Source organism: Pseudomyrmex gracilis, unplaced genomic scaffold, assembly GCF_002006095.1.
Source record: "Pseudomyrmex gracilis isolate BER0280 unplaced genomic scaffold, ASM200609v1 scaffold_57, whole genome shotgun sequence".
Classification (NCBI taxonomy): Eukaryota; Metazoa; Arthropoda; class Insecta; order Hymenoptera; family Formicidae; genus Pseudomyrmex; species Pseudomyrmex gracilis.
The window spans coordinates 156,033-179,858 of NW_018020641.1; the positions used below are offsets into that span (position 1 = coordinate 156,033).

At 40.5% G+C, this 23,826-nt stretch overlaps 1 protein-coding gene across 3 annotated transcripts in view; it reads right to left on the bottom strand.

The window, feature by feature from the left end:
* The window catches only part of LOC109853944 (protein bric-a-brac 2), a 335,353-nt gene that overhangs the window by 12,299 nt on the left and 299,228 nt on the right, over positions 1-23,826 (bottom strand). For all 3 annotated transcript variants that reach the window (XM_020426542.1, XM_020426540.1, XM_020426543.1), the window contains exon 5: positions 3,447-3,504. In XM_020426542.1, coding sequence (XP_020282131.1) covers positions 3,447-3,504 — 58 coding nt within the window. The remainder of the gene's footprint in view (positions 1-3,446; positions 3,505-23,826) is intronic.

The following is a 23,826-nucleotide window of genomic DNA, read 5'->3' on the forward strand; positions in this document are numbered from 1 at the left end:
AACTGCTTTTCTGATAATCCTTACGAATTTTAATGCGCTGATTTCGACGAGAGCTTCGAAGATTTAAAAAAGAAAACGATGATTTCGACTTTATTTGCATTATATATGTCTTTTATCACATCGACAGTAAATATTGTAATTATTCGGTCTGTTATAATTACCTCCTTTCGTTCGCGGCTTGCTGCGTAACTCAAAGCGAAAGGGACCAGGACGAGAGAAGACGAAGGAAGGGAGAAAGGGAGAAGCGGGAAACGGCTACTGTGGTCCATAGAGCGCGTCACACCCACGCGTGTTAGCAGCAGTTAACGTCACTCACGTCGGCCATGCGATTTATGCGGTGCCGTGCCACGCCGATTTCTGGTTCGCGAATTGCGCATAATTACGCGAGAAGGAATTAACTCTCTCCAAAATTAAAGAGAGCAAACGCTCTTGAAATATAAGAGTATAGAGAACACAACAAAACATCATCATCTATTATAGACAAATCCCAAATTCTCGTTTCTCGCATATTTTCATTGACGCTGAGAATCTACGAAAATTGACGTTGACAAATTACGATAGTTCGAGTAATTCCGACAATGCTATTTTGAATATTATCGCTTAATATTCATGTTTCACCGGGAAAGAAATTGAAAAAAACCCCCGAAAAATTGAAAGTTGCCTTCTTTTTGCATAACAATCCGATTGCAGTGAAATATGAATAATCTCGTTTCGCGTGCGAATCGATCGGTCCACGACCGCCGGGAACGATCATCGGTGAAATAAAAAAAAAAAAAAAAAAAAAAAAAAAAAAAAAAAGAGAGAGAGGGAGAGAGAGCGAAAAGAAAAAAGTATTATTCGTATCGTGTGTGTAATGACGTCATAACTAAATCCGGACTGGAATAATCGCGTCGCGAATAATATTATCATACAATAGCGTTTTGTCGCGCGTATACGCAACTTGCAGGTTTGTGCGCGCGCGCGCGGAGTACGTTTTCTCAGATTAGCAACTCGTCAAACAATCATACTTAGACAATCACGCTCTCAAAAGGTACGCGTAAATCACGTATCAATTTGATTACTGACTTGCTTCATCCATTCTTAATCGTTTCAAATTGCAGGAATAAGTAAAACAATTTTCTTTCAATTTTCGAAGCGCATGCGAAATAGAAGTCGGAAAGGAATTTGATATTTCGAGGAAGAGAAAGAGAAAGAGAGAGAGAGAGAGAGAGACAGAGAGAAACAGAGAGAAACAGAGAGGAAGAGAAAAACGCTTTTGCGCGAACGAGAAAAGCGCGGGATAAATAAGCGCGATATCGTTAAGAGAAGCAAACAGCCGACAGCTACGGCGCGTCTCATGGGAAGTCAAGGAGTAATCGAAGAAAATGATTTAAAGCGAATCAGATGGGGATACACACGCCTACGCGCGCAATTCAACACACGTGTGAACACACGCATGCATGCACGCATGCACGTACGCACGACGATAGCCAAGGATCAATTCGAGAAGCATATTGCGGCTTTTATGTGCGTTTATGCGCGTTTATGGTCTCGGCCGAACGTACTGCGGCAAATCAGAGTTCGAAGTCAAACGCGAAGAACATGCGACCGAAGGAAACGTCGCTTGAACACACACGTTTTTCCTTTATAAATAACATTACACATTTATATATATTTGCATTTGTGATAATGCGTAAATTTCTCTACACTACACATTTTTAAAATAACGGGAAATGACGTACGTGTTTATCGGTGATAAAAAAAAAAAAATTCATGTTATTTTTGTTGTCCTTCAAAACGCGCGCATCCACAAATTTTTATGAAGATTGATAATATATATTTATGCAAATCGCGTGTTTACTCGAATCGACGCGAGCATTTGCGTCCGCCGCGTACTCGTAGAACAAAAACATACAATTATGCAAAGTATAAATAACTTTTCGTGCCTTTTCGAATATACATATACAAACGCGTGGGGTTAAAAGCGCGTGTGTTTATTATCGCAGCTGCTATTTAATCTTAAAACAACGTTTATCTTTCGACCCGCGAATTGACACGACGTACTAGTGAAAATTGAAGGTTTTTAGGTTTTTTTTCTTTTTTTTTTTTTTTTTTTTCTCATGAAACAACTACTACTACCAGTACTCGAAGTTCAAGCGCGGAGAATCACACGCAAAGGCGCAGTCGCGTCGGTGCGTAAAGTATTGCGCGCTGCGAGCTTTGGCGCTGGGCATTGCGAATCGCGGGCGTGTTATCGACGCTATTAACTGGCGTCGGCCACTCGACCGTCTATCTAAATTGCTTTCTATATTAAAGCAAAACGCATTCCTGCACTTTATTATTGCCAGTGTAATGACGTGGTGCGCGCTCGCCCTCTTCCCGCGTGCCGTTTATTGCCTTTCGGCCATCACCTTCGACTTTCCATCTCGGCCTCTGTTCGTTGCCACCTCCCGTAATCGTCAACAACGTCGTTCCACCGACGACGACGGTCTTATTCCTTTATCGCGTAAGATTTAAAGTATAACATTTATAGAGTGAGAAAGAGAAAGAGAGAGAGAGAGAGAGAGTAAGCAGCAAACGCATATTGATCTTCGAATAGTGATATAGATGTAAACTCGAAGTCTGCAAATTCGACACGAGAGCGTCGTCGGAGTTTGCGTTTCTGGAACGAGGCTTGTCACGTTCCAAGTTGAGATTCAACGAACAGAATCACCACGTGACCATGAACTTGGTAGCGAAGCTACCTAGAGATCGGTCGACAACCCTCGAGGGATGTTTGAGAGAGGAGGGAATCTCCTCTCGAACTCGGAAGGGATAATCAGTCGTTACTTACGAAGTGGGACACCCGATCGTCGAGATTTCGTCGTGCGACAGATATATACAGCAGTGGTATATCGTGCGACAAATATATATATTGTAAAAGAGAAATGTGAAATGTCTTTAAACGCGCGCGAAACAGGTTACAAAGGGTGTTTCCACTCGATTGTATTTTTCTTTAACGATAAACGCTATGTAAGATATTTGAAAAAAAAATAATGTTAATACAAAATGAAAGAAAAATTATTAAAATTGTATTGCAATTAGTATTTTTTCATTCATATAAATAATCTTTTTAGTCTCAATTCGATTTTACTCTTTTAAACAAACAAATTATACAAATACAACTGATATTTTTCACGAATAAAGATATTTAACTCTAATTATTATTTTATATTAATTTTACTTCTTTCAGTTCTTCATATTTATTATATCGATGAAAAAAAAGGGCGATTGACGCAAAAACACCCTGTGTGCATAGAAATAGACCAGACGTTGGCGCGCGCGCTTGTGTATGCGTTTGCCTAATGTAGAGGCTTCGGAACGTACGTCCGAACAGGAGGAAAAGGGGTCGGGTGTTGAGAGGGCGATTATCTCCTGAAATGTACCGAAACGAGACGAAGAGGAGAAAAACGAAAAATGTAACTCACCTGCTATACTGGAGGTGGAGGCGCCGAGCCAAGCGTGGGACGACTCCAACAACTTGGCCTGAAACAGAAAAGTTTCGGTCGGTCAGACGTCAGCAGCGTGCTGGAACGGCGATTAGCGGCGATTTAACGGCCGGCTGGGAAAACGACTTAATCCGGTATCCGAGCAATCTCTTTTTCTAGTTGGAAGCAAAACGAGAGTTGCGCCGGGATAATTATTTAATCGGGAATCGCCTAAGCGAAAGAAGTTTAAAGTATTTTAATTCCGGTGGCTTTCATTCTGACGTTGCACTTATCTCGGTCTTTTCACAATTACACACATTGTATAATATAGTACATATAGCATATCTGCACAAACAATATATAAGTCTCTAAAAATTCTTAAAATGTTATAAAAAAAAAATAAAAATAAAAAAATAACTATTATAAAAAAAATGTAAGCTCTCTTGTGTAACATGGAGTTTTTTTCCGAAACAACGTAACTTTTCGAAAATTTTCCAGGACTCTGGGAGAGAAAAATCGTGTACATACTGAGGTAATCGGAGCTATTCACCTCAACCAACAACTTTGCTAATATGCGAGGCTTTCGAAAGGGGTTTTGCGAGACGCGGAGCACCAAAAGCGCAAGACACACCCAAAGTTGGCTCATTTGAAAAGTTTCGTCCTCCTTCTGCCCTACCGCGCATTCGGATCTCGCGATTTTCGCAATATCGCGAGCACATATGCCACGATATACTTCCCACTATACGCTGTACTTACACGGTCAGGGTTCTCGCTCGTGACTTTTCAAATTAACTTTAAGGGTCGCTCGAATGCGGCCCCGATCACCGTTCAAATTCTTTCGTTCCGTTTCTTTCATTTTTTTTCACGAGTTTTTTGTGTTCTCACGCACTCGCTCGCGCCGGGAAAAGTTTCGCGGATCCGCGAGTTACGCTTCTGGAGATATGGATGCTCTTTCTGTTTGAAGAACGCTTTGCGAGAAATGTTCTCACTTGTGCGCGCCATCATCCTGCCACCAAAGGAATATTTTTATTTAAGTGTTAAATTTCTTTCGTATTATGAGAAAAAATGATAAAAAATATAATTTAAATAATGTTTATTGCAAGAATTTTTCAATTTTTTAATATGCCACATAAACGGATAATTTTTTTTATTAACTAATATACATTTCAGTTTGTCGAAAAACGCATGGAGAGATGAAGAAAACACAGAGACTCTCTTGAATTGTGCTGCATATTTAATTTGTTCGGGACCTAATTCAAATGCACCCTCCTCGCCGCTGTCGCAGTTATCGTATATCGGTTTTCTGGATTTCTCGCGGTCATCGGAGCGATCGTGTTGGGTCTTTCCACGAAAGAAGGAAGCAAAAGGCGCGGCAGCCGGTGCAGCGAAATAATGTCTCCACCGTCGTGACACGAGGGGGATGGCACCAAGGCTGGCAATTTCGCGAAATAGCCCCGCGTCAATACACGTGCACACGCATCTCTCGGCTAAACCACACAAAGAATTATTGAGCAGCCCGTTTCGCTGTTTCCGACGAGCCTCGGCGGAAGAGGACGCGTAAGTGAAACCAAGAGAGGGGAGACAAGAAAAAAGGGAAAAAGAAAGAAAGAGACAAAAAGAGAGAGAAAGAGAGAGAGGAAGATAGGAAGAGAGAGAGAGAGAGAGAGAGAGAGAGAGAGAGAGAGAGAGGGAGAGGGAGAGGGAGAGGGAGAAACTGAGTCTGCTCTGTAGTTGTAACTTGGACGCGCAAGTAGTATATCGTGGCGCGTGCATTTTTCATTGTCTCATGTCCACCCCGCTTACCACCCTCCGTGCCTGTTCCACGCTGCGCTGCAACTCGCGAATACACCGCGCAGAGTGCATACGCGACGTGCCGGTTGACGTGTGCATTGACGAGAAAATTGCGAGCGTCCCTACATATCGCGGTTGCCCACCTCCAGTTGCTCTCCCTCTCTCTCTCTCTCTCTCGTTTTTCAGACATTCCTATCGTTCTTACATTGCACTCAAAATATAATACAATGCCTATTCGACCGTCTTTCCCGCGTAAAATTCCGAAAGACTTCCAGAATTCGATAAAAATCAATCTTGTTTGAAAAATTTATTTTTAACATGAAGTAGATGTTATATACAAGTAATTTTATTGTAAAAAGGAAAGAGAAAGAGAGAGAGAGAGAGAGAGAGAGAGAGAGAGAGAGAGAGAGATCGTTGAATTATTTCTACTAAAATATTTATTGCTACACAATCTAATAAGATAATTAGATATTTTATATTTATTTAGGAATTTCGTGGAGAGAACATGATTAATTAGATGTTCTAATTAGATATTGTATTATAATGAGATATTCTATAATTGGCAAGAAATTCCGCGAAACATAATTAATTTTGCATTTTTGTTCTTGCGTTTGTATACACGAAGTAAATTTTAATTGGCTGGTATTAATATACGCGATATTGTATCCCACGCCTTTTTTAATATTATGCTTACAATGCCGGTAAGCGGAAAATCACCTTCGGAAGAAACGCGGCACGCGAAGAGTCGGATGAACGACGGTGGTGTCTCGACGCTCACAGAGACAGCGTCCGTCGGCGTCATTCAGCAGCAGTCTGCATCTCAATTTGTTTCGACGTGCAGTAGCACACTCGTGTATAGTCCAGCCAGTTTCTGTATGATGCATGCCGCTAATGGAAATGAGGCCTCGCTCTCTCTCATTCTTCCTCCGTTATTCCTCTTTCTCTCTCTCTCTCTCTCTCTCTCTCTCTCTCTCTCTCTCTCTTTCTCTCTCTCTCTACGCATCTCTCCCTCTCTCTCGTCTCGATGCAGCGTGCATCCATCTTCGTTCATCCCCTTCGCGTCTTTCCTTTTTACTCCTCCACCGACCGACGGGAAGACACGAGCCACCCTGGCCGCGGCACCGAGAGAGGGCTCGTGAATTAAATATCGCGCCGAGCTCGTGCACGATTTTACCCCGCGCGCTTGTGAATCTTTCCGTCTCATTCGCTCGCACTCCCGTCGTTCTGTTACTCCTCGCCACTCTTCAGCATCACATGCACCCGCTATTAACCGCCTTCAAATTACCGGGCTGACCGCCTTGAATTTTTCATGAACGCCGCCGTCGCGGTGCCCCGACTGCTCCTTCTTGATCGCGTTCGAGATGCGGTTCAAAAATTCCGGAAGCTGTTAGAAGATCGCGCGACCGAGTCCTCGAAAAAGCAGCGATAAAAATCTAATATCAAGAGCAACGGTTGCGATAATTGCTTTATACAAAAAATGCCTCGCCAGGTTTTAATATAAACATTCTTTAATGCTTCCTCCAGCAAAAAATGCTGAAATGTGCTCTGTCATATATTTCATGTATATAAAAAAATCTATTATACTTTCATATGTATAAATACTACATGTAAATAATCTTATATGTATATATAAATAATCTTAGTTATTCCAATCCTTTTTTTCTAGATTGTGCAACTTGGTTAATTCTAGTTACTCTATTGCAAAATTATCGCATAATTAAATAAATAAATAAATAAATAATAAATATACTAGTAAAGAGAGGATATATATATATAAAAACACAAAGTTTTTATAAATTAAATAAGCAAGTAATCGTGTGCATTTTAACATAATATTATTGAAGATCGTATGGTCGATGACTTTCGACACTCGCCACGAGAGCAAACAGTAACCTCGCGACACCTTGGCGTCGGGAATAAAATATCCAGGCTCTCGGGATATCGTCGCCGTGAAGAAAACTTGGGCTATTTTCCAGCGAAACAAGTTACCGGAAAGTTTCGGGGCCGCGCTGAAGGAAAGTTCACCTTTTCGGATTCGGAAGAAGATTCGCTTCTTCGTTCGAGTACCGACGGCGACAACACGGTGTTGGATCCTCTCTTCGTCTCTCGCAGCGTCGCGACGCCTCTCGCGTATTGGAGTATAAACGCAGTATACACGGGAAATTACACGTTACACATCGAAGTTTCACGAAACGTGTGCGAGGAAGATTGAAGCGGAAACTCGATTCGAAACAGGAAACTTTCTCGGGGAGAAAAATACGGCCGTTATTACTACGGCCGTTGTAATTTTTTATAGACGTTCATAATCTTCTCTCGGATTACGAAATTCTTCGACGTAAAATCGCAAAATTCGCACAAGTGCATAAAGTTATTTGTAATTACACATCTCTGCGCGCGCAACTCAGACAACATCATTGAAGCTTCTATTTTTTTTTTTTTTTCACAATAATTAAAAATAATAACGTTTTTACGCTTATTTTCGCGCGCATATAAATTAGCATATACAGAGCATAATGAATGCGGAGCTTATTAACGTTGTAATATATAATCGCTAAAAAAAAAAAAAAAAAAAAACCTGGCGATATTATATTTCTGCGTTACTATGTCATTATATGCAACACTATGATTCCAGAGAAGGCTAACTACTATGTTATCGATCCTTTGCTCGTGTCATATATGTATAATATATAATGTTGTTTTTTTTTTTTTTTTTTCTAACATTAATGTGACGTAATACGGCATATCTCTGATGACGCAAACGATAATTCCGAATTAAACGCATATTTCATTTGGACATAACTTCTGATTTCGCGTTTTAATGACGCTCGGACGAGGAATGCCGGGCGCACAAAGAAATATTACGTGCAGTATTATAAATGTTAGTATTAAATGTTTGTTATCACTTCGTTATTTTCAACGAAAAGTAATTAGCGTCGTATCGCCGAGCGCTAAACTCTCGATTTGCGTATCGATATGTATACTCGGCGTTTTATCACATTTGCGCTCCTTTCGCGAGAGACACGTCACGAATGCTTTTCCGTCGCGTGTGTATTCCTGGAAAACATGTAAATAAACATTGATACACCCGATTTATCTAATTGGGACGAAATTACGTTCAATATGACACCACTGCAACAATCAACCATTTTATATTAAAGAAACGTAAAATCAATATACATCATTATGATAATAATGAAAGTAAATAACATGAAAAACTGCAAAATTGTCCGGACGTGAGTAAGCTCATTTAAATTGGAAAAAGCTCCAATAAATAAAATAAAATGAATAAAGTAACATCTCTATTGGATTGTTGCATATAAAATGTCATTTACGTATATATCAACGATTTTCAGATAATTTTTAAAGGAACAAAATACACGTGTAATTGAAAAAAATCCAATAATGTTTCCAAAGAGGATATGTTATTTTTTTTTAATAATGTTATTATCGTTTTAATCAAATGTGGAAGACACAAAAAAGTTTTATATATGATAAATGAATAAATGTATTAAAACAATAAAACAGGAACACACATGCGGAAGATGGATTCGCGCGTCTGTTGATTCTGCGCATCGAAATTTTGTCTGCGTCAATTTGATTGCTGATTTCAAACGTTGACAACGAGACGTAATTAACGATCGCGACGGACGTCGCGAGTCAGGAAGAAACGGAGGCGTAGGAAAGTACGTCCTTGTCGGGAGGATTTACAACCGGGATGGAGGACGGGTAGAAGAGGGAAGTAGTCGTCGTTACCCGGGGGGCTAATTCCTGCAAATATTTGCCGGGCAAGGATATAGGCGTGGGCGAGACGCGAGAGACGGAAAAGGGTGTGGAAGACGAGGGGGAGGGGGATATAGGCACAGGATTTCAGTCAACACGACAGAACGGAGAACGAGAACGAGGACGAGTCGCGCTACCCGACGCCAACGACGGCGACGATGCTACCAACCAACATCGTCGGTCGCGGCGGCGGCGGCGGCGGAATGCGGCGCCACGGCGAATTTCTAATCAGATTAGCGCGGATTAGCAAAGTTCGTTTGTTCTAATGAAATTCGTCTAAATTAACGTCGAGTGGAGAAAGAGAGAGAGAAGAGAGAGGAAGAACAGGGTGCGCTGAGGGTGGTTGCGTATCCCTATGTGCCTTCGCTCATAGGCGCCGAACTTTCGGAATTTCACGGACGCTTCACCGTCTGGATAACGAAGCTTCTCTCTCTCTCTCTCTCTCTCTCTGCTCAGCAAATAATTTCTTGACAGGAAAGTACATTTATTCGTGTGTGAATTCATTCGAAACAGCTCTTGCGATATTTTTTCTGTTAAATGCGATAATAATTAATATTTCATGTTATTTAATTCTCTTTTTACATTCTGTGCAGTCGTTAATCGTCAATCTCTTGAAGAAAAATTGTATTTTATTGGAGGGCAAAAATACTCGCTAATTTTATCTTTTTATCATAATCTTCACACACGTAGAGTATATAATGTGCGTTTCCACGTGTCTTCTCTTTTCCCTTTTCCCCTCCTCTCTTCTTCTCTCCTCTTCCCGCTTTTGATGAAGAGCTTTTAGCTGTGCGTCACCGCTGAACTCCGGTTGATCCTTTTTCCGCATTGAATCCTCGCGGCAAGTCCGATAAACCGAGCGGGACGCGCACGCGAAGAGAGCGGAACGAGCGCGCTTTCTTTGATTTCACGATAATCATATTTGTCCGGGGCGATCTCCCGATGTCATTGTACCTAACTAATTCGATGTCTTTCATGTTCGGTCGGGGGAGGAATAATAATGGACCCGCGCGCGCGGGAATAAAGTAATAAATCGCGCAGATACATTATCCACCGCCGTCGGGAATTCCCCACCGCCGATCTCGCTATCATTGTATTATACTAACTAATTCAATGCTTTTATCCTCGTCCAGAAAATAATTTTATATATATAATCGACCACGTCAGAAATAAAGAAATAAATTACACGAGCATATATTTATATATATATATATATGTGTGTGTATACATGATATGTTAATACAATCCAGCACAAAATATGTTCTACCGATTTCCCGGCTTGCATTAATTAATTCAACGCTTTCGATTTTACCTTTCAAAAACAAAAAAACAAAAAAAAAAGAAATTATTTTGTATCCCGCGTATATATAAATAAATACATGTATTTTCATTGTCAATCAAAAAATATTAGTGTAATATACAACGCGGACGAAATAAAAAACATCTCGTTCTGCGACTTGGAGACGAGAAGTGAAATGAATTATGTCTTTCATTCGATGCAATTTTGCGAAACGTGCGTCGTGTGTAAAACGCGAAATCGCGCGAGAGCGAGAAGGAAAACGAGGAACGTGGAATATATGGTGAAATTGCGCGAAAACGAAAGAGAGGAGGGAGGTAGATTGGTGAACCGGATGCCCGACCACCACATGTTAATTGTCATACAAACGTGCGGCGTCTCTCTCGCAAAAACACGCGACTGCGAGAGAAAGACACGTACGCGTGGGCGCAACGCGCGGCGGATGCACGCGTGTTTTCGCATAACCAGGGCCGAACCTCTCGTTCGTCGGGCACACTCACAAACTTTTCATTAACATATGTCGCATTTTCGAAATAAATTATTTTTATTATTAAACAGATTAATCTTAAGACATTGAAGCAAAAGAAGATTTAGTGCAAACTTTATACACGATAATCGAATAACATTATGACATTAAATAATCTCATGATAATGTCGTTGATTCGAATTTTGTTAAAATTGAGGTAAAAACAAATTATTTAGTTTTTAATCTTTTATAAAACCGAGAAAAGCATTAAAACACTTTGAAGCTATGTGTTGTGAGATTTGTCTGATTTATTTTAATTTTATCCGTGAATAAAGATTTAAAATGAACGTATTTTTTTGTTTTGTTTTTTTTTGGCAAGTTATTAGAAATTTTATCTTTGATCTCTTCTCTTCTCGATCGAGTTACGAACGCGTCTCGATGTAGCGCGCGAGGCCTGCCTCGCCGACAATCCGCGCTGATATTTTATTCAACGATCTGATGTTTAAACTATCGCACTGACACCACACACACGCGCGAGATACGCGTGTGCGCACTCGTGAGCACACTAGTACGCTCTCGTGAGTGCAAAGCGACGGCGGGCACGGAACCCTTCCACGCGCGCGAATAAATAGATTTATTTATTTACGATAAATTGATGCCGCGCGGACCACTCCCGCATCGCTGAGAGAGAGAGAGAGAAAGATAGAGAGAGAGAGAGAGAAGGAGAGGAAACTGCGTATACAAGAGCGAGAAGGAAATATTTATTTGGCGTGCTGAAGCTAGTGATGGCACCGATACTCTCGCGTGGACCACTGAATACTTGCATTACGCGCGTTTCGCCTTTCGTAAATTAGTATCGAAATAATCAAGGGACATTTGTTCTCTCTTCTGCAATTATTAAGTTAATTAAAGATCTGCAAAGCTCTGGAAAAAAAAAAAAACAAATTTATACTGGGCAATTTTGCAGATTTTTTGAATCAAAATTGTTAATGCTATATTGTTTATCAATTTAACAAAAAACACATATGACGTGAAAAGTACAAAAATATGAAAAAAATATTTATCATATTTTCGCGAAGTGTGTGTGTGTGTGAATTACTCGGAAAAAAATATTCAAAGAATGTTTGATATGTTGACAACTTTTAAACCGAGAATAAGAACAAGAAAGAGGATGTTTTAGATTCACACGTGTGTTGTTCGTCCCATCTTTGTTTAAATATTCTAATGTAATGTGACATCAATTCTTTCAAAAAAAAAAAAAAGTTCTTGTTCGGAAATAACAGACATACGTGTCGGTTTCGAAGTGTTGCTATCGCTGGAATTGTAATTCGCGCGCGCGCGAATCGGATTGTTTCGCATTTACATAGCCAGAGTTGTCTGTTGACGCGTTCCGTTATTGGCTAGCGTCATTATCGCTTAACGAATCGTTCAACGCGGCGGTCGACGACGCTTTTCGGCATCCGGCTTTATTTGCGCGCTCGTTGCGTCCGCATCCGAAGCGTTAGTAGTTAGGGAAGCTTTACGATACCTGCGCGCGATGCTATACGTATTATTGACACATTATTGACATCGAATATATAATGAGCCATTTCATGTGAAAACAATTATTTCTTTCCCGATTCGGAAAATCCGAGAGAAATTATCGCGATAAATAAAAAAAAAAAAATAAACATAATAATAATTCAAATAAATAATCGCTCTCGATACGATATCTACTGGTCCGCGTGTAATTCTTTTCCTCGCACCGCGGTCCTCTGAGAATTTTTCTCTAAGACGGCAATAAACGCTTTTTCTCTCTTTTTCTCTCTTGGCTTTTCCTGGCGCGTGCTTTTCAGTCTTATTGCACTTTTCCCGACGCCACAGGTAGTTCACATAGCTATAGAACACGCGGAACACAAAGCGCGCGTGCGTGTTTGCGTGGGTTTGTGTAACGCGTTATTATCGAGACGATAAATTCTGTATTAATGCAATAACAATAACACCATTAATACTAATGATCAACTAATGGAGGAGAAAAGTTTAATAGCAAAAAAAAAAAAAAAAAAAAAAAAAAACTACTGTTTTATTCAATAAAATATTCCACGGAATAATTTAAGAGTTGTCGTTAATGTGGATTCTGTAAATTTTATACCGCCGGTTTTAAGCAACAGTAACGGTAATAAGAGTTTAATTGGTTATTAAAAAAAATCATGTCTAATTCGCTACAATGTATTTGCAGAAATTATGAGAACATGACCGCATAGAATAATTATCATTATCATATATATAAGTATTAATGAATAATTATCGTGTGTAGAATAATTAGAGCAAATTAGATTCCCCACATTCTTTATCCCGTTCTGACGGAAGTCTAAACATTAATGCAAGGCAATTACAATTATTCTCACATTGTTGTCGCGATAAAAATCTCATGTTTCTTACGCGAGATTCTCCCGCGTAAATTAAATTGCTTAATATCAAACAAATTTATTATCGAGAACAGATCGTGAGTATATTTCGTTTAATATCAAGCGCAAATTGCGCGAATATTACAGTGTAGAATAATTGTTACGCTCTTACAAAGAATTATATCAGATTTTTTTTTCTTTGTTACCGGCGACGTTAATCTCTGAAGTCAGAGGGTCGCCATAGAAATGACAAATTTTTCACCGTATAGTTGTATAATATCTTTGTTTTCATTACATTAAAGTATTATTAACACAGAGTTAACCAAACCTAATCCTCCATTGCAGACTAATGCTTCGTAATTGGCCAAATTTTGTGTCTAAAGATAAATTTGCACATTAGAACACATTGCACGTTCTTTTTATCTCACACTCTTAAATTAATACGCCACGTTATTATATTGATCTTGTTTATAACGTGTCGCATCTTCACATTATACGACGGAGAAAAAATATCGCTACAATTGTGTATTTAGAGATTTTCTACAAATTGGATAGAAAAAAAAACCTTAACACGTTATCGCATCGGCCAACCGGGTCGTTTCCGGACATAATAAATTTTTTATTTCACCTGATATCAATCGTGGATGCGCGAAAGGGTTGTCATTACTGTGACGGGGCGTGAGAGTCTAAATAGTTTACGAGCGATGCGCGCCGATTAGCGTTTCCTTCCGTCTCGCGCTATCTCGCGCGACTGATAATAATGGCGCACCGCCGCCGCCACCGCGTATGTACAATTCACGATATGTGTGAGAACTGAGCAAAACAACAACCCCCGCAGTATTGTAGTTATCGCCAGGAGAGCAGTTTTTAGATAATACATATTTTCCTATTTGCCACTAGATAGAAAATTTTCGCAACAAAATCGTGTTTAGAAAAAAAAAAAAAAAAAAAAAAGAACTGTGATCGAAGTTCAAAACAAGTTAATTTTTTCTGGTCATCAATTCTTATTCAAAGAAAATCGGTTTGTTTGTTAATTCGTGTAATCAATTTCTCTCTGTGAAATATTCTGCACATTTATTTAATAAATGTACACCCTGTAATTTATTTATCAAATGACTGAAAATATTTCGATATCTCTGAAAGTGGCGGTCGCGTTTTCAGTTCATACTGGTCGGGCGAGCCATTTCGGACTGTAAAATGTGGCACGCGAGGACCCTCTCCTGGCAACCTGTGGCGCCGTTTCGAGCAAAACGAAGAGCGAAACGAACCTCCCTACTGAGAGAGGCGTCCCGGCGACGGGGTGGAAAAAGGGCGATCGGGGCAAAGGGAGATTGACGTTGTAAACGCCGAGCGTTTCGCGAATGTAACAGGGATTTTTCGTCGACTTGAATTCGTGGATAAACTGGATCTAGAAGACTCGTCAACATTTTCTTTTTTTATTCTACGTCTGAGATTTGAACTTCCGGGTTTGTAAAAACGTTTTCTACTATTTTAAATTAAAGTTTCGCATTTCTCAAAATTTCGACAAGTTTTTTTTTTTTTCTATATTTTAAAACACATAAAGTTTGATTTCTCTTATATTGCGTAGAAAAAAATTTCGAGTTTGTATACAGCGTGTTATTATTATTTTAATTATAATTTTTTAAAAATGTTAAACGCACAAAGAAAACAATTAAAAAGAATTGCTGAATAAAATTGAAGGAACACAGCGATTTTCCGTGTGTATGTGTGCGTGCGTGTGTGTGTGAACATATTAAAACCTACTATTACTATTCTTCACAAATACAATAGCAGTATTACGTTCGTCTAATCTGTACTTTATATATACGGCGGTCAAAAGGCTTCTTCGAAAAAGAACACGTTCCCTTTCTCGACCGCGGTCATTTTTATGCCGTTAATAAAATATTCTCTTTTATTCCCCTTTCTTCGCCGCAAGAGATGTAAATCTTTCTTCTTGCATTTATTCTATCTTTTTACGTGTCTGTAATTCTACACATTGACCGATGGGAAAATTGTACCTCAGCATCTAGTCTTTCTCGCGTTCTTTGCTGTTCATTGTTTGTATTCCACGGAATTATTAACGTTATCTGGATAATAATACGTGCTGAATAGAAAAAAAATGTTAAAAATTTTAAGATATTATTTAAAAAAGAACATTCACTAAGATTTATTATGTTTCTTTTTGTTATACGTGATATCACAAGAAAGATCAAGAAAGACCACAAGTTTTTTTAAAAGATTCGTAAAAAATTATAATTTTATCTCGCGATAAAAGAAAAATCACCGAGACTGAATTGTTTATCGAGACTATAAGTTTTCATTTTTAGTGAATTATCGTCCATCTTTTTCTGCCAATTCTTCGAAACTCGTCAAGTCTTCAGAAAATCCTAAGATTCAACGTTGCATCCGTAAACGTCTGTCTAACCATCGAGCCATCTATTCTTAACTAATCGCTACGCCACGGTATCACGGAATCGCAGCACGCGGACAATTCCACGTTCAACGATTCAGGGACGACAAGAGAAAGAGAGAGAGAGAGTTTCAAGGTAAGCGTCGGTGGGGTTCGTATATTTGTATTTGAATTGCAAGAACCTCTCTTCCCTTTCTTCCTTCCCTTCTCTCCTCTTCTGTCCTCTTCGCCACCTTCTCCTTTACCCGGCCCTCCTGTCGAGAGAACAAGGCTCTCTCGGTATAAATACTTCGCACTGTGTATTATTTCAATAGAGTTGAGTGGCCTCTCGATCCGGCCGAAATTACCCCGTAATCCAAATCGACGACGACTTCACGGACACCGTCCTTGTACCTTTGGAGTACAAAGACCTTCCCAGCTGCCTTCAAACTGCGACAACGTCGCACCGTCGTTGCGATCGTTTCGCATTTCAGTTTCTCTCTCCGTCTGTGAATATTATTTTAAATAATCATTCTTTTGTCGTTAATTTTTCGCGAATCACAATTCGAGAGATCTATAAACGACATTGTATCAATGAGATTAATGAATTAAATTACAGATGATATGTATTATTGAAGGCGGATGTAAAAACGCGCAAAAGACGAAGAATTGCGCGAACGATCTCTGATTATAATTTTGCAAATATAATATATCACCGGATGGTTCGAGATTTTTTTTTTGTTTAAAAATTTATATTCTTATATATCTGCTCTCTCTCTCTCTTTCTCTCTCTCTCTCTCTCTCTCTCTCTCTCTCTCTCTCTCTCTCGCGCGCGCTATTTATATATTTCGATTGCAGCAACGTCAACATCTCGTTCTCCAGACGTAATTCAACACTCGAGTATCGAATGATTATTACTCTAATCGATAGCAGCCGTCTGGAAGATTTCCTTATAAAAGATAAATTAATTTAAGTAATTATCTTAGATTTTAAACTCTTCCGTGAGAGAGCTGCGATCTCCGTATTATTAGACAACCTTTATTCTAAAGCGACGTGTAAAGTCACAATTTGGATATTCTTATAAAAATAGACAGACGCTCGTCTAGAATGCATTTATATCTCCTTATATATCTTATTTAATTTAAATTTAATATCTTTCCACAAACTGGGAGAGAGAGAGAGAAAGAAAGAGAGAGAAAGAGAGACTTGTGCCACTTCTAAAGTAAATGGTCCGCGTTAAATTGCATATAAGATTAATTTCTGGCCTCGACCAGGACCTTATTAGACTGAGAGCTCATATTATTTTCACGTGCAAAATCAACAGAGCGGGAGGCGTTAGGTGAATGAATTAAAAATCACCGTCACAATCATCTCGCGGTCTGGAATCATAATTAAAGTAATCATTCTTAAGTGATGAATTAAATTTTTTAAAAATGAAGAAATTTCTGTGCGCACATTTTCACACATCAAATTTATAAAATCAAAAAATCAAATAATCAAAATTATACAAAAAAATTATATGATATGAGAATAAATTACTTAGTGAAACGCGCCTTTATTCTTTTTTTTTTTTTTTTTTTGTAAAATCATCCATCATTGAGAGACAACGTTACACTATTCATTAATATCAACTTGCTTTTTTTTTTATTGAAAGCGGATCTGTAAGGTTTGGAAAAGTATCTTTGAATGAAAATATTTAAAAGAGAGAGTGCCGTATAAAGTTTCTTCCACATGAAGACCTTTTATTTTCTCTTCGCACGCGTTAGAGAAGAGATTATCCGAGTTTTCTTCGCAGAGAGAGAGAAAGAGAAAGAAAGGAAGAGAGAGAGAAATAGAGAAACGCGGCAGGATTCCCGACGAATTTCAAGAGCCGTGATCTATCGTACCAATAGATCGTCCTTCCGTAGTTTAATATATAAGGAATGGATTATCCCTTGAATAATGTGTTCCAGGCTGCAGTAAGCCGCAGCGTGGCCGAGTGCAGCGCGCAGAGACACACGCGTGTGCGTGAGTGCGTGCGTGCATAGTGGTTCATGCACGATGCAGTTTCGGGGCGTGTTCGGCGGGCAGGGTTAGGAAACAGGGGATGGAAACGCCAGAGTAAGAGAGAGAGAGAGAAAGAGAGAGAGAGAGAGAGAGAGAGCAAGCGAGGGAGAGACGGGGAAGGCTAGCGCGATGTTAGCTCGCACGTATGTAGATAGAGTGCTGAACTATGTATTAGAGTCGTGTACCTTCCGCGCGTAGATATACCGGGGTTTGTATAGTGCAAGATTTGCCGTCGGCGGCCGGCGACCGACCGGTGGCGCAAACTGGAAATCCTGCACAACGGGTGCTCCCGAAATCCGCGACCCCGACGATCGGTGCTTTACGAGGCTTCGTCGGCGCGGAGTCAGCGGAGTGCATCAGGATTAAACGACACTTCGCCTACGGCGCGACAATTCTAATAAATTTCGCCGCGGGATTCTCGCCTCGATCGTCACACTGTACACATCCCCGTACACACGGCCGTCTATCTACGCACGCTGCTGCTGCTGTACGCGCGGCGTCGATAAATATCGCGGACTATCGCGCGTCCCCCGGTTTGTTCAACAATCACGTCTGTCGCGCGGGGGTCCTCGCTTGTTTAGCAGTTTGTTTAAAGTAGATCGCTCTTCGGCCGTACACCTCCTTTTACCCCCATTCTCGCTTTGTCTTTTTCGTCGCAATTGTACGTACGATTTTTTCTAAGTTTTATATCCACCTATTGAAATTTTTTTCAACTTTCTTCGATGTTTTCGACATAAAGCATTACAGAGAGTTTATCTTTGTCGTATCCATCTTTTTCTTCCGCGATATTCGAGTGTTTTAGATTTGCCTGGATATCTTCCTAAATGTGTTCCGAGTTTTCTGTGTGTATACATATTTGTTTTAATTTCTTAAATTTCCATCTCGATTCTCTCTCCGTCTTGAATTTTGTTTCTCTGCGCGCGAAAGAAATGAGAGAGGTCGCGGCGCAAAGAGAACGACAGGCGAAAGCAAAAAGATCACTCGCCGAGAAAGAAAGAGCAAGAGAGAGAGAGATAGAGAGAGAAAGAGAAAGGAAAGGAGCACGGCCGTAAACCTTAAATTTACGAAGTGATATACACGCCAAACATCCGGCAGATATTTAAACTCTGGTTTCGCTAAATTCAACAATAACGTGTGTGCCGGCTATTTCCAGGCACGCCCGTGGTTCTCCGCGCGTTGCTCCGCGCACGTACGGCTCCGTCATAACGACACACACATTGAAGAATTTTCTGTTCTTCGGTGTTAGAAACGACATAAAAGTCGGGATTAAATGCGTTACGCAATGAAGTATACTTGATTTACGTCACGCAAACACTACGTGTGACAATGAGCCAGTGTCTAATGTGATTCTTTTGAAGGATAAAACATGTCAACAACAACAACAACAACAATGTGATATTGTTGCTATCTAAGTGTTTCGGATACCAATCAATTGCCTCGTGTAAAAAGTCGCAATATGTGCGTTTTTTCCGTGTCTCGGCATATCTCGGTTAAAAGCGATTCTGTAACTTATCGATAACGTCGTTAACGTGTTGGTGGTGCTTTTTTTCTGATACATTTTGCGCAACGATGCAGCGACATCGTCGTTAATAGTTGTACAAAGTCGTTCCCTACGTAGACTAGAGAATTGCCCGCACATCTAGTTCATAAATTATTCGACCACAAATTCCCTCCTCTTGCATCGTCCCTATAATCAGATGCACCGTCGAAAGCAGACACGCATCGACGCAGATACGTTTACGAAAGGAAGATCGGATCGATACACGCACCGGTCGGCCGCCGAGCTCTCGTCGCGCAATAAGATTCTCGACGCTGACATTGGCGCGCGCGCGGGTTCCGCGCAAGTTCGGGACCTTCGACCTTCGTAATTTTCTACCCGATCGACATGCGCATCCTGCCCAATTTGAGAACTCGCGGACAATTAACGATTTCTAATTCGGGCCGATTAAAAGCGCGACGTAGTACACGACCGGATTGCGATATCGGCCGCGCGATTTAATTTAACGCGGCCCGCCGCTGCCGCCGCCGGCGCGATTGAATCCGAATGGATTCCGGGTGCGACTTGATTGGATTAATGCGCTCGATTAATTCGACGAAAACTAATTCGCCGCAGCCGAGCATGCCCGAATCATCCCGCCTAACCGGATCCTCGCATCGGTCCTCGATCGATACAAAGAAGCTCCTAGACGCATACCCCTATCTTCTTCTTGTCGGGAGTTAATGAAGCGAACGATTAAAAATTTCACATTTTGTACTTATCGAGAAAGACGACGGGATTAAATTTTGAAAATTGTCTTCTTGCGATGCGACGAAAATAAGTTTCTCAGAAAGATTAAGGGGATGGCAAAAATGTATTAGCGAAATCATTAACGCGATCACTATGTATGTAATTAACATTAAACGAGTTTCGTTAAATTACTTAAATGTTAAATCGTTTTAGAGCTTTGATCGTCGCTTTGGTCGTCGTCCAGTAAAATAAAAGCAAAACGTGCAGTTGTGAGTAACATGCATTTTTTAGAGACAGGGTTAAGACGGCGGGAAAGTTGACGAACGCGCGACACTGGTAATATCATTGCGATGTGATGTGCGATGTCGTGTTGCACGGGGGTTAGTATTTCTGAAGGGTTGTGACACACACAACAGAACGCGAAGACTTATAGAACGCACCGTGAATTTGATATTCACATGATCGCAACTTCGCGCCAAGCGATTTTCGAATTATCGCACCTGTATATTATTTTGCCGTCTAGAATCGCAAAAATGAGAGAGCAACTTTATTATTAATCCCATAAGATAAGACATACCACAAATGCATCGTTTGCGAAAGAGGGAGGGATGAAGAGAGGGAGATGGATTTCTAAAAATTCACACCCGGTCGGTCCCGAGTACATTGGCCTTTTCTCGTCGTCGGGACGTGTGCGTGTAGTTTTTGAGAGTGCGAGGACGCGCGATCAAAAGACGACGTTTTTCTGTTTCACAACAATACTTGACATTGATGGCAATAACAATTGGCGATCACATATGTTTTTATATATTTTTTACCTTGTACATAACGACGCGCATACAAGTCGTGTGCAACAAGTCCTGCGCGCGGACATTTCTGCATTTCCTTAAATTTATCATTTTCAGCTTATTAACATACAATCTGCTTAATCTTTTTCCTAAAACTATTTTTGCTCGCTACACTCGTCGCGTTCGCAGCTTTTGTATAATAAATTTGAATAGGTCAATTTTGAATTGCGATTTGAAACTTCACTTGTCACTTAAGCTGACATTTGATATAAAAAAAAATTTAATTCAAGTAGTTATGAATTTCAGATATAAGTAGAGCGTTAAAACGTGTAAACAATCTAATAAAAGTGTCAGATTGTGTATAAATATGTGTGTGTAAATGTTATGAGTACCAGCTGTCAGAATTTCGTACAAAATTTGTGTTTTGAAATTTCTCACCTGCTACACGTGTGTGTGTGTGTGTGTGTGTGTGTGTGCGTCGTATCGGTATAGGAGACACACAGACGCATATTGAGGTCCTTGAAAAAATCTAAATTCTCTCCTCTTTTTCTCCGCGACGAGATCGATTCAGAATAATATGAGGGAATTGAATAATTGATCGAATTTCTACATTCAGTTTAGAACCGGTCGGCCGGATTCTAATATTAGTCGTTAAGGGTGTTCTCTTATTCTCATTAAAGATCGCGGGGATCATCTCGCGTTCTGCCAGCGCTTCGCGCGACGAGGAGAACGTTATGGGGATCCGTCTCCAAGAGCAGTCTAGACGATCCCGAGTAATTTCAGAATGGCGCGAGCGCGAGTGTTTCATTAATGCGCCGTCCAAGATATAAGGTTCAACAATATTTCTCTTTGTGATTCGCTTTCGCGAGAAGATAGCGAGAGCCCTCTCTCTCTCTCTCTCTCTCTTTCTCTCTTCTCGTATCTCAGGGGCGGAATATTCCCTCCGGTGCTCTCCGGTGCGCTCTCTTTTCCTCGCGAACGTCCTCCTCTTTACCTATACCTTCTTCTTAAATGATAATTAAGCACCTTCTGTCTCCTGAGAAATTTTATCCTCCTACGATCGACACGCGCTTATTGCAGCATTAACTTGTCGGGAATAATAATTCCCTAAAGTCGGAACTTTCACGTTACACACTTCAAATCCGGCGACACAAATAAATCAATTTAAATCGCACGCAAATTTCTTAATAATTATATTATTATTGTCGAATGTGAGAATTATAAACACAACTCGTATCTTGCACTCGTGTGTACAGATTTTTTTTTTTTTTTTTTTTTTTTTCAATTGTCGCGGTTGGTTGAGATTATAATGTTCCCCTCGCGAGAGAGAGAATTAACGTTTTACTCGCGTCGATCCTTACATAGTGAAGGGTCGGCCCCGTAATTACTGTTATTCTTATTGTTGCGTTGCACAATTGCCACAAGCGCGCACTAGCCTGCACGATCTGCACGCGACTCACGCGTTTTTCCCCTCGCGTCAGACTCTCTTCTTCTTCCGTTTGAAAAAAAACCAAATCGTCGAGGAAAAGTCATTGGAACTAATGTAATTAACCCTTGAGCTCTCTTGAACCGGAAAAGAAAGTGGGGAAGAAAGGGGTTGGGTCTTTTTATCATCGTCGTCACCACCGCTACAAAGACGATGTACGACACGATTTGTCAGAAATTCTAAAGAGTTTCATTTTCTTTTCTCTCTCACGTGAGAGATTATTCACAATTGATATGACGATAATTTTTTTCGGTAAATAAAATTTTTAGACAAAATTCTCTTAAACTTTTTCTCGAACAAATATCTCTCTCTCTCTCTTTCTCTCTCTCTGTCGTGACAATATTTTTGTCGCCATTTACCGCGTACCTACTCCGTATTCACGCATTCTCGAGCGGAATGATATCCGAGATTATTTTATCCACCGTTAAGCTATCTCGGCTTTTTTTCCCCTCAAAATGGCACAACCGCGAACGTCGGCGACGTAAGATCGTTACGGCTTCCGGGGTGCTTTAGGGAGGATAATAACGAGTATCGCATTGCCGGGCTCATTTTCCGTCTTGATTTACACCCCCTCTCCTTGGCTGCGCGCGAAGATCGCGCTTTCCCGACTCAACTTTTGCGGTCGAGAGACGCTCTTCTCTCAGCTCCTTATGTGCTCTAAGGAGGCGAACTAGCGGAGGCGGATTCGCGCGTAAATGACACCGCAAGGATCCGTGAGAAAATCCACGCTGTTAGTCCCCCCCTCCTCCCCCCGTGTTAGTACAAATCCCGAGGAACACGAAGAAGAGCGCCGCCGTAAGTCACGTCGCGACAATCTCGCGCGAAATCAAAGTCGGCGCGCGAATGAGAGGTCTTTTCGAAAAGACCCAGAAGTTTACGATAAAATATATCTTCTGCGTGCTGTGTGTGTGTGTGTGTGTGCGCGCGCGCGCGGACAAATAAATTTATTATTGTTTTATTTCGACAATTTTTCGCTTAGTTGAACACACACGGTCTAATAAAAATTTAATTTAAAAAAATACGTTTCGCGTGTGTGTCTAAGATATTTTACGTGTAATAAATATGCGAAAAAGTATTCGCTTGAAAAATTCATTTCATGAAATATCCACACGCGCGCAATATATTTCCGAGATATTTTACTATTTAAAATGTTACAGTTTGTTAAGCTATGTTTTTGCTATGCAATTATTCTGCCGTGCCGTTCTTGCGACGCGTGTGCGTTCTCTTTCCTGAATTTTAGAGAGAGCTCGTCTCGGATTCTGAATAGCTCGTGCGCCTACCTATCTATGTGCCTATTTTTACTCGGAGATGAAAAAATAATTTTCCAACCGCACGCGTGCGTACACACGCGTTCTCTCTCTCTCTCTCTCTCTCTCTCTCTCTCTCTCTTTCGCGCGCGTCTTTTTGCGCGTCCAGGCCGCGAGTTAATTTTCGGGCTCTTGAATAGTAAACGACGCGGTTCAAGCGACAAACCGCGTCGCAAGATACGCGGTTGTACAACGTAAAACGCAATGTTACGTGAAATATATAATATTCAGCTCTTCGGCTCTCCTCTCGCGCGAGAGTAGAGCCGCTGCATTTTGATCGCGCGCAAACTTCATTTCAACCAACATATATATTGGAATAATGGATCGACGAAGTGTATATTTCTCATGACGTATTTATTTTTAATAAAACACGAGTAGAGAAATTCGATTTCCGTCAATCTCAAAATAGTTCATCGCGCGCA